The following is a 15,486-nucleotide window of genomic DNA, read 5'->3' on the forward strand; positions in this document are numbered from 1 at the left end:
TTCAACGCCAGCCCTGCTTGGAGCCATGCTCTTCAAGAGCAGGCCTTGACCTAGGTCCCAAACCAAGCCCTGGCCCTACCCACACTGAGCGATGGATGCCTCAGGCAAAACCCCGTGAGGCATTTCACCTGTGGATCTTTCTCTCAAATAAGAGGCAGCTCTGTGCTCCATTCCCCACCCTACAGTGCCAGGGGGCAGGGACCAGTCTGCCAAACACAGAGGATAGAAGGTGGAACCTGAGCCCCAGTGTGTCTGGGAGGGGACTCTCACTTTTCCTGGCCCCGGTTGGGATCCGGAAGCTCAAGGTCTTAGCTCTGAACAGTGTCAGGGCAGCAAACAAGTCCTTTGATTTCTGGTGACCAGAAATGGAGGAACCGCTCCTGCCAGTCCCCATAGGGGCCTCCAGGAGCTGGGAGAATCTGGAGATGACCAGGGTCCAGTCCCTAAGAGCTGGGAGCCTTCTCCTTTGCCCCCTTTCCCTGCAGCCATGGGCCCCACCCCCCAGTTGCCCTGCCCTGCAGCCCAGGCCCTGGCCCTGCAGAGACGGTCAGTCCCCACAGGTCACTGACCCAGGCGCCTGACCTTCCACCCAGGTCTAAGGTTCGCATGTGCACACATGAGAAGCCTTACACATCTGCCAGCCTGCATACGACACACTTGTGTACATGCCAGCTCTGTTCACCTGCACACGCAACCTAGCAGAGGTGGGTGCCTGGCTGAGCGGCTTGTTACACACGTGAGTGTCTGCTCTGTGCCAGGCACTGTACTAACCACTTCATAGTGTGACAAGTTCCATCTTCACAACAAACCTCCGAACAGGGTCTATTATTACCCTGCTTCACAGATGAAGAAAGGGAGACAGAGGAAGCGTCATTACGTTGAGGATGTTCAGCGAGGGAGAGCGAGAGCTGGGCTCATGATCCTCATTCCCACCCTCCCCCACTGCCGGCCTCCAGGGGCAACCTTCTAGGCTTCAATTCCTCACCTGGAACATGGAATAGGATCACCCCTTCTAGCAAAGGGGGTTGGGGTCTGGGGAGAGGGGGTGTGTGTGTCCATAAAGCCCTGGAGACATGCCTGATGGATGGTCAACACCATTTTTTTGCATACACACCGATCTTTGCTCACTTGCATGCTCACACACACACAGGCTCTCACTCACCAGCTCATACCACTCACACTCCAGTGCACACACAGGTGCCTGAGGCACCCGCTACCTTTTGGGCACGGGTGGTCTGGAGGACAGCCAGCAGCGAGAGCAGGACCAGCACGATGCCACAGGCACGGGCAGGGCCTGGGGGCTTCATTTGGGCTCCAGTGCCTGGCAGGCTGCTTCTGAACTTGAGAGGAAGTGGGGAATGAATTAGTAACCTCCTTGCTGCTCCGCCCCTCCAGGGGCAGGTTCCAGAAAAATTGGAATTAACAAGCCAAACCTTCAGTGGACTCAGATAAGTGAATGTCCTGTGGACCTTGGCTGAGGAAAGACACGTGCACAATAAGTCCTCAGTGTCATCAGGATAGGTTCTTTGAAACGGCAACTTTAAGTGAAATGATGTTCACCTTAGAAACGAGTTCACGTCCTGAGGCCTATTTCTGGTCACAAAAACATCACCACATTTCTATATAAAAATCCAAAATGTTGAAATCAGTGTGAGCTACACTTATATTTAAGAAAGATTCATAAAACCAAGTGAGATCATGCTTTTCCAACTTGCTTATTCCAGTTTAGGGGTTCAGATGCCCAAAGCCTCTCCCAGCAGCTCAGGGTGTAAAAGGTGAGACCCCAACCTGGACAGGACACCCCTCCATCGAAGGTCACACTGACACACACCCACACTAGACTGGAACGATGGATACACACTGGTTCATCTCACGTGCACATCTTGGGGATGTGGGAGGAAACCATGGAGAAAACCCACAAAGACATGGGGAGGCCACATAAACTCCACACAGTGGCCCCCACTAGAAATTGACATTTTTTCTCATCAACATGATAACCGAAAGAGGCTGAATAAAACGACATTATTCCAGGACCTGCTATACTGAGGAAAGGCAGGCTCAGGTGGGAGCTAGGTACTGGCATGCCTTCTGAAAGGTCTAGATTAGAACCTTCCCAGGTCATCATTACCCTTTACACCAGTCGGTCCACCAACAAGCGCCCTGGGGCTTGGGGACACAACAGCGAACCAGCCCACTCTCCATCAGCCCAGCCTGGAGGAGACAGAGGAGTGGCTGGGAAGAGGAGGGCGGGGGCAGCTTCTGGGAAGAAGGAGCCTGCAGGCCAGGTTGGTGTGACTGGGCAGTGGGGCCCTACAGGCCCTGAGCACTCCTTGGGGTGTCTGAGTGGGGCAAGATCTGCTGGGGTCAAGGCAGGGTGGGTCTGCCTTATTTCTGGGGTGAGAGAGGCTGGGCCCAGGAGACCCTTCTCTCTCCTGGGGCCCCAGACTGCTGTTCAGGCCCCATTAACCTAGCCAGGGCTCTGGGTGCAACTCCAGCTAGGCCCCCAACACAAGACCTGCACTTTGGCAATACAAAACGAGAGCCAAAAAGATGCCACGCCTTGTGGCCCAGAGGCCTCCCTCTGGGGAATTTACTGAACGTGTGGAATAAACAAGAAGGGACAGAGCTCCTGCAGGGGGCGATTCCCTGTGGTGGCCTGTACACACAGGTGACCTGCATGGAGGTCAGTCATGACAAGGGATCCATGAGTCATGGATTGAAGGGGAAAGGGCAGATGGCTGCTCTGTCAGCACACCAAGGCAGTGCCCTTGTCACGAGCTCAGACCCATGGAGGGTGGCTGGCCCCAGGGGGTAGGATTACTGATGACTTTAGATTTTCCTTTAATAAAGTTGAAATGATTTTTTAAAAAATTAGTTTTAGAGGAAGGGAGGCAGGGAGAGAGGGAGGGAGAGGGAGGGGGAGAGAGAAAGGAAGAGAAAGAGACATGGATGTGAGAGAGAAACATGTACCGGCTGCATCCTGCAGGCACCCGCACCGGGGATCAAACCCCCCACCTTTGACGACTCTCCAACCAACTGAGCCATACCAGCCAGGGCTAAAGTGGAAAAGCTCTTAAAACAAACAGCAATAAAATGAATAAATAACAGGATCCCGACGCTGCTGGTGCGTGCCCCGGTGGTTCGGGGAAAGCCTAGCCCCTGGGCCCGTGGCCACAGACGGGGTAAAGATGCTGCAGACAAGCGTGGCGGGTGCCACATCCCAGGCTGGGGAAGGACTCCTGACACTCGCCTGGGGAGGGAGAGGGGCAGTTATCTTGGGACCCTGGGCAGTGATGGGCCTGCAGAGGGCTGGGAGGGGTCTTCTCCATCAGCCCTGCGGTGGCCCTGGGGGAAGGGCATCCTGGACTTTGGAGCTGCCTGTGGCTGCTCCCCTTCCTTCTGGGGACTCCAGCCAGAAGCCTCATCTCTGTGCATAACGGCACCGCTCGCCCTTTGGCTCTGATTGGCATCACACAGGGGGACATACCGCCATCGACACGCTGGGGGAAGAGCCTCCCAAAGGAGCCCAGTGAGCTGGCCCAGGCCCTGTCCCCACAGAAGGTCTGCTCCCTCAGGGCGGAGAACACAGGCCCAGCCTGGAAACAGCTATATAAGGAGGCCAGGCTAGGCCGGGACATGGGAAAGGCTCAGAGCAGCCAGCTCCACCTGCCCAGGGGAAGGGCAGGGCTTCCCTACGGGCACAGCCCTCAACCAAGCATGGGAGCCCAGGCCCTGCCAGCCCAGCCCTGGGCTGTCCGTGGTCTTGCTGTCACAGCTGGACAGGCCTCTGTACTTCCTGAATCTGAGAGCTCCATGCACACAGGGGACACTGAGGCCTGAAGAGGAAAGGATCTCACACAAGCCCAGAACCCAGACTTCCCAGGCCTCAGGCAGAGCTGTGGGAGGGACAAGGGGAGGTTCACCTGGAGTTGGGAGGGGGAGCAGCTCAGGAAGCAGACTGCCACTGGCCACAGGAGCCTTGACGTGGCTTTGTCTGTGAGGGATGCAAGATGGTGAGGAGGCGGAACAAGGGCGCAGGGGGAGGCGGCCTGCAAGGTCCCTGGCTCTTGCAGAGTCTTGGGGTCCTGAGGAGCCTCTCGCTGGCTTCTGTGGAAGGCAGGGGGAGGGGCAGCCCAGGCCCACCTGCTTCACTCTGTACACGTGGCCTGTTTTGTGCCCTGGGCCTCAGCTCACCTCCCTTGTCACAGACAAGGGGAAACTGAGCCTCAGAAGAGGGGAGATGGTCTGAGGTCACACAGATCAGCACCAGGTCTCCACGCCCCAGGCTCTTGCGAGGATGGGGCAGTGGCAATAGCACCTCAGGATCATAAGGACCCTCCCAAAGACATGGGGGGTACAGACCATGCCCACCCGCACGCAGGGGCCATGCCAGTTCCCAAGGATACTCTCCAAATGCCGGGGCTGCTTGGGCATCCTCTTTATTGGTGTTTCCCAGGGCCTGGCGCAGAGGGCCTGGGCTGAGAGGCCAGAGTGAGGGGGAGGGTGGCAGTCCCAGAGGCAACAGGGGAGCAGGGGAGTGGTGGCATGAAAGAGTTCTTGGGAGACTCCTTTGTCTAGGTGTTGTCAGTGCCCAGGGGGTGGCGTGGCATGTACTTCTCAGCCAAAGACACTCTTGGCAGGCCCAGCTTTCGGCTTATCAAAGACGGTCTCAGTGCCGGTCCGGGTGCGGCTGAACACAGATGGTGCGGCAACGCCGGCTTGCTCTGCGGGCAGGATGGGGAGGTCAGAGGCCCAGCCCAGCCTCCTGGTGAGGGAAAGCCTCTTTGGTGGGGAGCCCCTGAGCTCTGGATTCTTAGAAAAGATCCATAGGAGCCCCCATCCTACCCCCTCCTACTGACACACATCTGCACCCCCTCGGCCCCCAGTCCCCTGAGAACACTCACCACACTCCTGCATGACCTGGTAGGTCTTGGACTTGATCGCCTGGTTCTTGGTCAGGTTCCCTCGGGCCCCCTTCAGGTCCTCCTCCTTCACAGGGGGGCGCTTCTTCTTGATGGGGGCTCCCTCGGGGCCAGCCTTGGAGAGACCAGAGCCTCTTAGAACCCAGGCCTTCAGGCCGAGACCCCTTCGTTCCCACCTCTCCCTGCTCACTCAATTCAAGCCAGTCCAAGGCCCCATTCATCCAGGAAACCTTCCAGACGATGCCTCACCCCCTGACCCCCAACCCTGAGTCTGTCTGTCCTTTTCCACAGGCTGGGAGCCGTGGCCTCACACTGTGTGCCTGGCCAAGCTCGAGCTTGGGCACAGTGGGCAAAGGGGAAAGGCGCTCGCTCTGAGGCTGAATTCCAGGCTTTCGGTGAATGCCAAGACCTGCTCTCCGGGTGGTGGCAGGGGGTCCCTTAGGTTTGCCCCTCTCCTCCCAAACTGCCAGGATTTACCTTGCGGGCTCTGGAGTGGAAACGGGGTAGAGGGATCAGATGCCCATGAAGTCACATTCCCGTCAGCATCTACCCATGGAGCAGACTGGTCTGTCCCTCCAGAGCTGGGACACCCAGCCTCAGTGTCTACCCTCCCTCAACCCCAGGTGCCTGGGAGTCTGAGGCCTTCCTCCTTCCTAAGCCCTAGGGGCAGGTGCAGACTCCCTGGTCCCTGAGCCTGGGCTGGGCTCCTGGGCAACACAGTATACCCTACAGACACACATCCTGCTGGAGACACCCGGGCAGAATGTACACCCACAGATCCAGCCTCACATGTACACACACACACACACAGCTATAAACGTGCACAAACTGCCAGTTCCGCGAGCAGCTTCCTCACACACAAGATCTAGAAGTACCACCCATTTTCCCTACCCCTCCTAACAAGCCACGGAATGCCATAAACCCCAGCTGAACAGGGTCCCTCAGATAAGGTGGGCGGGGACTCCCCACCTCCCAGGGGCTGCAGAGCTCCTGTGTTTATGCCTGGAGCTCAGCTCAAGACACAGCTGCCAGAGATGATGGTGTCCAGCTGTCCACCCCCCACCCCCAACCCCCACCGCACCTACACACCGTGCTGGGCCCTCCTACCTGGGACATGGTGGGTGCTGAGTGAGAGCTGCTCCGAAGGCTCCTCTCTGGCAGCAGTAGCTGGTGGGAGAGATCTGGGTGCCCAGCCCTCCGGAGCTTATATAGTCCACTTGCCCGTCCTGGGAAGTCACTCCCCCCCTGCTCTGACCGACTCCCCGACCCCGATGATTCAGGTCCACACAGCCACTGGCTTCAGAGTTTATTCTCGGAGATGATAGGGGATCGCTGAGCACTTCTGCCCAGGGGGCTGCGGCCCTGGTGACAGACAGCTGGGGAGCCTGCACCCTCAGAGACAGCTGCTCTACTTCCAAGCGGGAGGTGCTGGGACTGGCAGCGACTCGTGTTTATGAATGTGGGTGCTGGAATGTGTGTGGCAGGAGGGGCTGTCCATCTGTGACAGTCCATCCCAGGCTGACCGCTTTGGTCTTGTTTTTCTTTCTATTCTACCCCTTCCGATTCCAGAGGAAAGACACCCGCCCTGCACAGCAGCAGGGTGGGCCTCCCTGACTGCCTCTCGCGAGCTCTGCTCACTGCGAGTTCCCTGGGCTCACGGTGGAGCACAGGGCACCCCTGGGTCACGGGTGGAGACTGCGGCCACAGGAAGCCTGGGGAACTCTCCATCTGTGGCCCTGCTGATGCCCCGTCCTTTGTCTGGCTCCCCGAGCACGTTCAGCAAAGGGATGAAGAGCATAAAGGACCAGGAGGAAACCGTACTTTGTGGCTGAGGGTGAGCTGATGGCAGGAACAGCACTGAGCCTCCGAGACAAGGTCACCGAAAGGCCCCTGACCTGGGACACTAGGCTGCTGAAGAGGCTGAAAGACAGTGAAGCCCACTGCAGGCACTGGCCTGTGGAGGGAGGGGCAGGCCAAGAGCTCCCACAAGGGCCACTTAGTTCTCTGCTGCTAGCTCCCAATACCTGTCCTCGAAGGGAAGACCCCCGCAGGACTCTAGGCCTGGGGTGGGTGTGGGCAGTAGTGTGAGGTTATTTTTATACTCAAAGGCTCCAAGCAGACGGGACCCAACCAGGCTGACATTTGGTCACTCCTCAAACCCCACCCAAATCCCCTCCTGCCTGGTCCTGACCCCGGAGTCCAATGCGAAGACTGCTAGGCTCCATCTGAGACGAGTGCTGACATGAGGAATGCCTTCGGACAGCTATGGGCAGAGACCCATGGCTCCGAACAGGGCCAAGAGACACCGAGGGCAGACCCGGTCTATGAGGGCCCAGCTCCCCAATGAGTGCTTCATCACTGTCCCCCCAGCTGGCTCTGCCCCCTAGCTGGCTCTGCCCCCCAGCTGGTTCTGCCCCCCAGCTGGCTCTGCCCAGGGAGGCACCTGCCTTGTAGGCCCGTGGCCTCAGGGACAAGGCTGTGGGATGCTCACTCCTCACACTCCATCTCCCAGCACCACTTGCTCCCCAGGGAAGCTTTTACTCACATTAGCAGGGAAGTGGAAATGGTAAGAGTATGTTGGGGTTTTCTTCTCAGCAGATTTTGGTTCCCACATCTGCTACGAGGTGATGTAAGGTCCGCTTGCACTGTTTCTTGGGGAGAACCTTCCAACCCACTGGGGAAATTTTCTTGACCCCACTAAGCTGTTTCAACTTAAGAGAACACACACCAACAGCCACAAAAGTGATGGCTTCTTTAAAAAAAATGTAACAAGACATCAAATTTTATTGTAAACCATTTTATAATATAAGTACATTGTCTTCCCTTTTATTTCAAAAATGTGTTTTTGTGAATCGTAACACCACCGATTAAACACCCCTTAGGCAGACAGTGGAAGTAGGCCATGGTTTGCTCACATAGGTCCGGCTTCTAATAAACTTCATGAAAAGAGAAACCAAGTTAAACCGATCCACCACCCAGGAGCTCAAGGTGCCGACGACAGTTGGACCAGAGGTTCCCTCGCCGAGAACAAAGCCCTTCAGGCCACCAACATCCCACAGGGTAAACAGAGCGCTCTCCCCTCCTAGTTGCAAGTGTGTGAAGTTCCTAAAAGCTGCCTGACACCCTACAAAGTGGCTGCCCTGGCTGGTAGGGCATCCCCAGTGCCACCTATGCTGGTCCGGATGCAAAAAGGCCAGTGAACTGCAGTGTGGAGGGCAGAGTGGGCCGCAGCCCTGGGGCCCCTTCAGAGGGGACTCTGGGCAGCAGCCACGGCCTACACTGCCGAGGGGAAGACACAACTTGGATTGGAGCCGTTATATATTTTCCCTGTAGAGGTGTGAGAGGCCAACCTTAACCCAGGACTCCCTGTTGCCAGGAAGGGGCGCAAGTTAAACCTTGAGGCGGGCAGCCACCAGCGTGCCCGAGGGTGAGCCGAGGGGCCACAGACCTTCGCCTTGCAGGTCTGCAGGCTGCAGCCACGGCTACCTGGGCCTCACCAGCACCCCTCCTTACATTCCCGTAGCACAGACAGCAAAAGGAAAGAAGGGCCACAAATGGAAGGGTCTCTTCCATTCGGATGCGGCAGTTCCACCTCATCAGGTGATTTCCATTTGTTACAAGGAACTTGTCCAAGACCCTGACTTACAAGTTCCCATCATGGTTGTCTTGGCCAAGGTCCAGATTCTGACAAATGAGACGGACGGTGGACAATGCCCAGTCGGTGTCCTGTTGTTTCTCAAGCACAGTGATGCTTGTCATGTGGCTGGAGAGCTGCACCTCATAAGGCACCTTGGAGCAGGTGGTGAGGACATTTGCCCAGGGAGGGAGGACAGCTCGGGAGGAAGTCCTGACAGACCCTCTGCGTCCGCTCTCCCCGGGCAGCTCCACAGAAAGCCCCTGTGACGCAGGACGCACTCCCATAGAAATGATGTGTGCATGTGCATGTGTGTGTGTGTGTGCATGTGTGTGCATATGTGTGCATGTGTGCATGAGGCCATGCTGTCCAGGCCCACACAGCGCAAGGCCCTCCGTGGTCAGACACCATCCCCTAGTTAGCCAGCTACGCAGCTGCAGCTCCGAGACCAAAGCCCTTACTGAAGATCAGGATACAGGGAGAAACCACCACGCACTCACAGCCTCTTTCCCCCTCCAAACCCACTACCCAGTAGGCGCTGGGACGAGCCTTGAGATGGGCAGATAACCTGAGTCTATATGACCCAGTTTCCATCTTTCACGGACTATGGTCCTTCTACCCCAGGGGTGGGCAAACTTTTTGACTCGAGGGCCACAATGAGTTCTTAAACTGGACGGGAGGGCCGGAACAAAAGCATGGATGGAGTGTTTGTGTGAACTAATATAAATTCAAAGTAAACATCATTACATAAAAGGGTACGGTCTTTTTTTTTTTTTTAGTTTTATTCATTTCAAACGGGCCGGATCCGGCCCGCGGGCCGTAGTTTGCCCACGGCTGTTCTACCCCGTCTCCAGTTTGGACACATTAGGAACTCGAGACTGAAAATGAAACTCTGATTCTGAGCTCAGAAGGTACAAGAAACAGCTGTGGACACAGGTTGCTCAAATCAAAATGAGCTCTAACTGGTTTGGATCAGCGGATAGAGCGTCTGCCTGCAGACTAAAAGGTCCCAGGTTCAATTCCGGTCAAGGGCATGTACCTGGGTTGCGGGCACATCCCCAGTAGGGGGCGCGCAAGAGGCAGCTAAATCGATGTTTCTCTCTCATCGATGTTTCTAACTCTCTATCCCTCTCCCTTCCTCTGTAAAAAATCAATAAAATATATTTTTTTTAAAAATGAAATAGGAGCAAAAAGTAAGGAGAGGCAGTGATGCCACGAGGGACTACTGTCTAGGAACACCAGTCCCGGTCCTCCCAAATGCCAGTTCTAGTGAGGAGAAACCCACCAACACAGCCAGGGGATGGGAGGGGCGACAGGAGCAACAGGAGAGCAGAAGCGATGTGAGAAAGGAGACCCTCTTCAATCTCACACGAGGCCCCGCCCCGCCTCGCCTTGCCTCGCCTCTTCTCTCCTGCTGCAGTCACAGGTCGGGCCCCCTCAGCCCTCTGGCCTGGGGACTCCTAGGGAAGATGGGTGTGAGGCAGAGGACAAGCCCGGGATGCCTGGCTTAACAGCTTCCCCACATGTGACAATTCAGATCCAATCTTCCTAAGTGAAGACGTTTTTGTGTAGGTCTAGACCAGCTGTGGGCAAACTACGGCCCGTTTGAAATGAATAAAACTAAAAAAAAAAAGACCGTACCCTTTTATGTAATGATGTTTACTTTGAATTTATATTAGTTCACACAAACACTCCATCCATGCTTTTGTTCCGGCCCTCCCGTCCAGTTTAAGAACCCATTGTGGCCCTCGAGTCAAAAAGTTTGCCCACCCCTGCTCTAGAGAGAAGGTTCTTGGCGGTGTGGCCTCCCTGCACCTGCCTCACTTTCAGCTCACACCTCAGCAGCGGGTATTCTGTTCCTAAACTTCCATGGCTGCCTCGGGCTTGATATAACACTGGGCAGCTCCACCTCGCTGCATCCACAGCAGGGCAAGTGCCCCGTCAGCCCAATCCACTGCCAGTCAGCAGACTCCCAAAGCCACCGGGGCCCCTGCCCAGGCTGAGTGGGGGCCACTCCCTGGGGGATGGGGGGGGAACACAGTTAGAAGCACCTTGTCCTGGCTGTGGATGCAGCCACCCCCCTGCCTGGAGTATGTGAAAAACAGGACCATCTGGTCAGGCAGGTGTTCTCCAGACTCTTGTGCAAAATAAATGGACGCGATAACAGGTCGGGGCAGCCTGACCTGGAGCCGGGTCCAAAGGCTGGTTCTGAAGGCTGCGCCAGGGGAGGCATGGAGGCCGAGGCGACATTCTAAACCGCAGACTTGGAGGTGCTGAGGAGAGGCGAGGAACAAACAGCACTGGCCTTGCAGCCTCAATTTCTCTGGACACTAAGACCTCTTAGCCCCTTTTCTTGGTCCAATTTAACTAAGACCTCTGCCCTGCCAGCAGGAAGGCCAAGGAGCCGCAGGGCCTGGCATGCACAGGGGCACTGGACCCACGTCTGGGCCAGCTGCCTCCTGCTCGGGCCCGACCTTTACAGACCCACTGAGTTTGCTGACCTCCGATAAGGACCCATCTCCGTTCCTACTGTGTTCGCTACCCTATCTTATCACAGATTACCTAACAATATTGCAAATAAAAAACCCTCGGCTTCTTCCTCCCACCATCCCATGAAAGGCAAACGAACCCATTTCTTTGGGGGTTAAAAAGACTTTTTAAATACAATAGTATGAAAATATAACTTAAAAATATAAAAGTCAACAGCATACGGAAGACTTAAAAATCTATGTTTTGCCCATTAGTCCCATAGGAAATAAACACATACTCAAAAAACATGAACACTGTGACATCTCGTAAAACCGGCTTTAGAAATCAAGAGTTATAAAAGCCATTTTGAGTAAGAAAGCACTGCGGTTCCAACTCCGTCAATGAGTGACTTTTAGCCCCAAACCTGTTATGTCTTCACTCCCCGGCCCTGGGGAGAGGCTCTACCCAGTCTGTGTGCGCGTGAGCTTTTTCCTCATGGCCACCCCGCCAGACACCCGACAGGGCTCCGGGGTCCCTCACAACAACATCGGACGACAACAAAGGAAGAAAACGCCTGGCTTGCATATTTGGTCAGTGTTTGTAGTGCAACTGAGTGGGGACCTCCAACAGCCGCGACCCGCTCGGCGCTGGCTCTTCCTCCCTCTCTCCAGTCACGGTCCGGTCGCTGGGAGTGGGCAGAGCGTGAGGACGGAGGTAGAAGAGGAGGGAGAGAGGAGGGGAGGAAGGAGGCTGCAGAGCAGCCGGGCCCCCAGACCTGACCCGCACAGGATGCGTCATACAGGCAGCCCGAAGCGGTGCTTCTTTTTCTTCGCAGGCCTCAGGGGCGTCAGTCTGCAGAGGTCCTCCTCCACGTCGGACTCCTCCATCTCGTCATCGGCCGAGATCAGGATCTGGGGCAGCGGAGAGGCACGGCCCTGCGTCACCGCCAGCGGTGCCTCTTCCTCTGCCCTCCCTGGACCCCGGCACGGGGTGCCAGCCCCTCCAGGAGGCCTCAGTCTTGTATTTCTTTAGAAGAGCGTGACGGGAGGCTACTTTACGGAGGGGGACAAGCTGGCCCACCCCACACCCCTCCACGGGCTGCTGAAACCATGGCTGAGTGGACACGAGCACGCCTAGCGCCTCAGCCTGGATCGCCAAGCCCTCGCCCATCGGGCTCAGACCTCCGCCTCCTCTGTCATCCTGGCCGACCCTCCGAGTCCCTGCTGCTCTGGCCGTCACCCACATGACCCGCTACGTGACCACGTCTGCTCCTCCCTGCACAGAGGCTGCCTGCAACGCTGAGCCTCATCTCAAGTTCACGGAGCGCCTACAACACGACCGGCCCAAGCCAGATGCCAGGGTTCCCCGTTCTGCCATCTATTCCGCTTTCAGATCTCCCTCAGGAAGCCCAGGAGTGACACGGACTGCCCCAGGGTCCTCCCAGGGTTCTGCCAACGCCTCACCAGCAGACCTTGTAGTCATGCTGAGCTGTCCAGGCACCGCCTTCTCCTCCCCGCCTATGGCGGCCTCTTGGGGGAGACACGCTCTCGGCCATTTCTGAAGCCCCTCGCAGCGCCCTGGGCAGCACCGGGGGAGCTGAACAAGGGCCCTCACGGGGCAGCCTGCCCCGCGGCAGCACCGAAGTGGCACGTGGGTGCCGCCAGCTGCCCGGGACACACAGCCTGGCCTCGCGCTCCTATTGATGACCAGGAGTCTCCCTCAGGCCCAAATCTTCAAGTTAGGAAACTTGAAAATAAGAGATGAGGACCCCTACATTTCAGAAGTTTCCAGCTGGCTCAGCCAACACTTCACTTGCTTGTTAGTGGTTCAGGGAGTGAAACCCCTCGATGCTTCAAGGCCACAGTCAGGCCCGTGAGAGGCCTTGACAGCGTCCCTGGCACAAGGCAGTTCCTCCCTTTCCTGTCTTTCTCCACTGGCGTGGGGAGCCCGGGGGGAAGCCACCCTGAGTAGGGCCTCCACCTTCCTGCCCTGGGAAGACTCACGGGGCAGCAGGAAGGGGTCCAGGCGGAAGGGGAACCGTCTCCCTCCCCCGGCTGACGTGAGACCCCTCAGGTCAGCAGCACGAGGCTCGGCCCTACCTCCGACTCCGACTCCTCGTGGGATGCGGCCCTTCGGTAGCGGACCTTGCTCCCATTCCTCGAGTCCTGGTTGGCTCCCCTTTCCTCCAGTTTAGCTTTCGTCCTCCCCTTTCTCATGAGGAAATTGTCCACTACCCAGAACATCAAAGCCTGTAGGGAGGAAAGGTAGATTACTCGGGGATAAGCCATGTGTGAAAGCAAAGCAGGGCAGCCCCCACACCCCATCCTTCCCACCCCACTCCCGATGACAGCACTGACCAGGCAGAGAAAAACCTTATCCATGCCCCCTATCGCTCAGAAGCTTAAAGAGAGAGTCCTCATCTCTATCTCCTTGGCTTTCTTATCAGAGAAAACCCTGCCCTCTTTATCCCCAGGGTTACTGTGGTGGTAACTGATGAGACAGCCTGCCTGGGGCCTGGCCCCAGCCACTGGCGGAGTGGGGCCTGGGACCAAGTCCCCCGGCTCCTCCCTGGGCCGGTCGGCCAGCACTCGGTCACATCTGTCAAACCCAGGTTCCTTTACGGTTTCTTCTCGTATCTCCTAACTGCTAGCCGGTGTGCCTGTGAGTTTCTCTTGAAACTCTGTGGTGAGAATAGCTGACATGATTCTCACCGAGAAGTCGCTGTCACACAGGTGGGAACCTCGGCTGGAGGCCACCGGGCAGGGAGGGCAGGACGAAGTCCCTAGGACTCTCTTCCTTGCACAGAGGCCCTGGGGCAGGGATCTGCCTGGCGAGGCAGCCATCCCACCGTGCCATTTCCAGGTCAGGTGGGGCTGGGGAGCTGACAAATGCTCACTCAGAGGGACCCGAGAGCGGTCGGAAGGCAGGGCGCTAACTGGGGTAAAAAAAATGCAACATGGCACTGACATTGACAAAGAAGGGGACGATCAGCATGACGATGGCCAGCTTCAGGTCTGGGTTTTCAATGGGATTCAACAGGGCCACCTGGAAAGAGAAGCAGACTCTGTGAGGTGGGGGGAGGCCACAGAGAAAGTGCTAGGAAGGAGGGGCCCTTAGGTCAGATATTCACCCCAGCACCTCACACCCAGGGCTGCACAGTCCCCAGGTTTGAAAGCTGACGAGGGACCCTCCTGGAGACCACCGGAGCAGTCAGTGCTCCCTGTGGTGAGGACGTGGGCAGTGAGGTCACGTCAGACACCACCACTGAGGTGCCAGACCACTTTCTCACCAAAATCCTGCACCCCCACCACCTCCTGGACTATGGCTCTATAACGCCTTGATTTGTTTTCTTAAAAAATAAAACTCAGCCACAAATAAAGCCAAAGGATGGCAGAGCCATCTGTTTGCAAAGGCCTGTGGGCATGTGGAGGAAGGAGGCAGTGAAGGTTTATCTACACTGGGCCGGGGCCAGAGGGCAGAGGGCAGAGGGCAGGGAGGAGATAACCTGGGAACAATGTGTGACCAGCTGCTGCCTCTGGCACCCAAGGGCTCAGTTAACCTTGGCCAGGAGAGATGTGTGAAGAAGGCATCTGCAGATGTAATGAACACCTGCCTGACACTCGGTGTTGCAAGGCCTGAAGACTAATATCGGACAGGACTGTATTTTCACGGGATTTATATACGTGTCCCATTGGCTTAATCTGGAGCAGATGTCTGTGTCATTGAAGTGGATGGTGCGAAGTAAAAAAACTGACTCGTTACTGCTCTTGTTAGGTAGCCAGCAGCTGCCATATCAGACCAAATCAAGGGTCTCCTTATGGAGCTAAAAACAAATAAACCAACCACAAATTTGGTTTTCCAAGCGGGCTGGTGTGGCAAGGGGAAGGAGTACTGTCTTAGTGTCTCAGAGAGCTAATGAAGAGGCAAGAGGCAAACCTTTTTCCACTGAAGTATCAGGAGGATGATGAAGACGACAGCTTTTTCAAACATCATGATCACGATGTACAGCGCACACTGGCCGACCCAGGCTCCGCACTGCAGAGGGTCTCCTGCCGGGAGAGTGGGCGCTCGGTCACGCAGCTCAGAGTGGGATCCAGGCTGGCGACGCCTCCCCCCCACTCCCCACAGCCCTGCCCCATGCCAGAACCCCGACTCTAAAGCTACTCAATGAACCCCCAAAGCACCAAGAATCACCTCTGCCCGGACCGACAAATGTGGGTGTTTAAAACAAAACCAGAGAATTCCTAATTTGGAGATACCAGAGTGTCTTTTCTTTCAAGAGATTCTAAGACATAATTAAAACGCATCAAGTTAGTGAGTGCCTGTTGCTAGAGCTCAGACGCTGGCTCTGTGTGTCCGCTGGCAGCAGGAGCTGTGTTAAGCAAGACTGCTATTATTACCCACTGTTGATTTTTCCAGTGACTGTGGTGCTGCCCCCCACCCCCCCGCCCCTCACCCTGA

The 15,486-nt window shown here is 56.5% G+C and overlaps 1 protein-coding gene across 2 annotated transcripts in view; it reads right to left on the reverse strand.

Moving 5' to 3' along the window:
• Window positions 1-4,414: 4,414 nt before the first annotated feature.
• LOC102255600 (musculoskeletal embryonic nuclear protein 1) overlaps window positions 4,415-15,486 on the reverse strand; it is a 49,631-nt gene continuing 38,559 nt past the window's right edge. Inside the window, exons 5-10 of one of the 2 annotated variants that reach the window (XM_005870291.2) lie at window positions 14,962-15,074; window positions 13,993-14,070; window positions 13,125-13,274; window positions 11,826-11,936; window positions 4,905-5,037; window positions 4,415-4,724 (exon numbers count right to left, since the gene is read on the reverse strand). In XM_005870291.2, coding sequence (XP_005870353.1) covers window positions 4,618-4,724; window positions 4,905-5,037; window positions 11,826-11,936; window positions 13,125-13,274; window positions 13,993-14,070; window positions 14,962-15,074 — 692 coding nt within the window. In that variant the 3' untranslated portion in view covers window positions 4,415-4,617. Of the gene's footprint in view, window positions 4,725-4,904; window positions 5,038-6,029; window positions 6,466-11,825; window positions 11,937-13,124; window positions 13,275-13,992; window positions 14,071-14,961; window positions 15,075-15,486 lie in introns of those variants that run through there. The other variant, XM_014542938.1, reaches the window with a different exon arrangement.

Source organism: Myotis brandtii, unplaced genomic scaffold (assembly GCF_000412655.1).
Source record: "Myotis brandtii unplaced genomic scaffold, ASM41265v1 scaffold316, whole genome shotgun sequence".
Taxonomy (NCBI): Eukaryota; Metazoa; Chordata; class Mammalia; order Chiroptera; family Vespertilionidae; genus Myotis; species Myotis brandtii.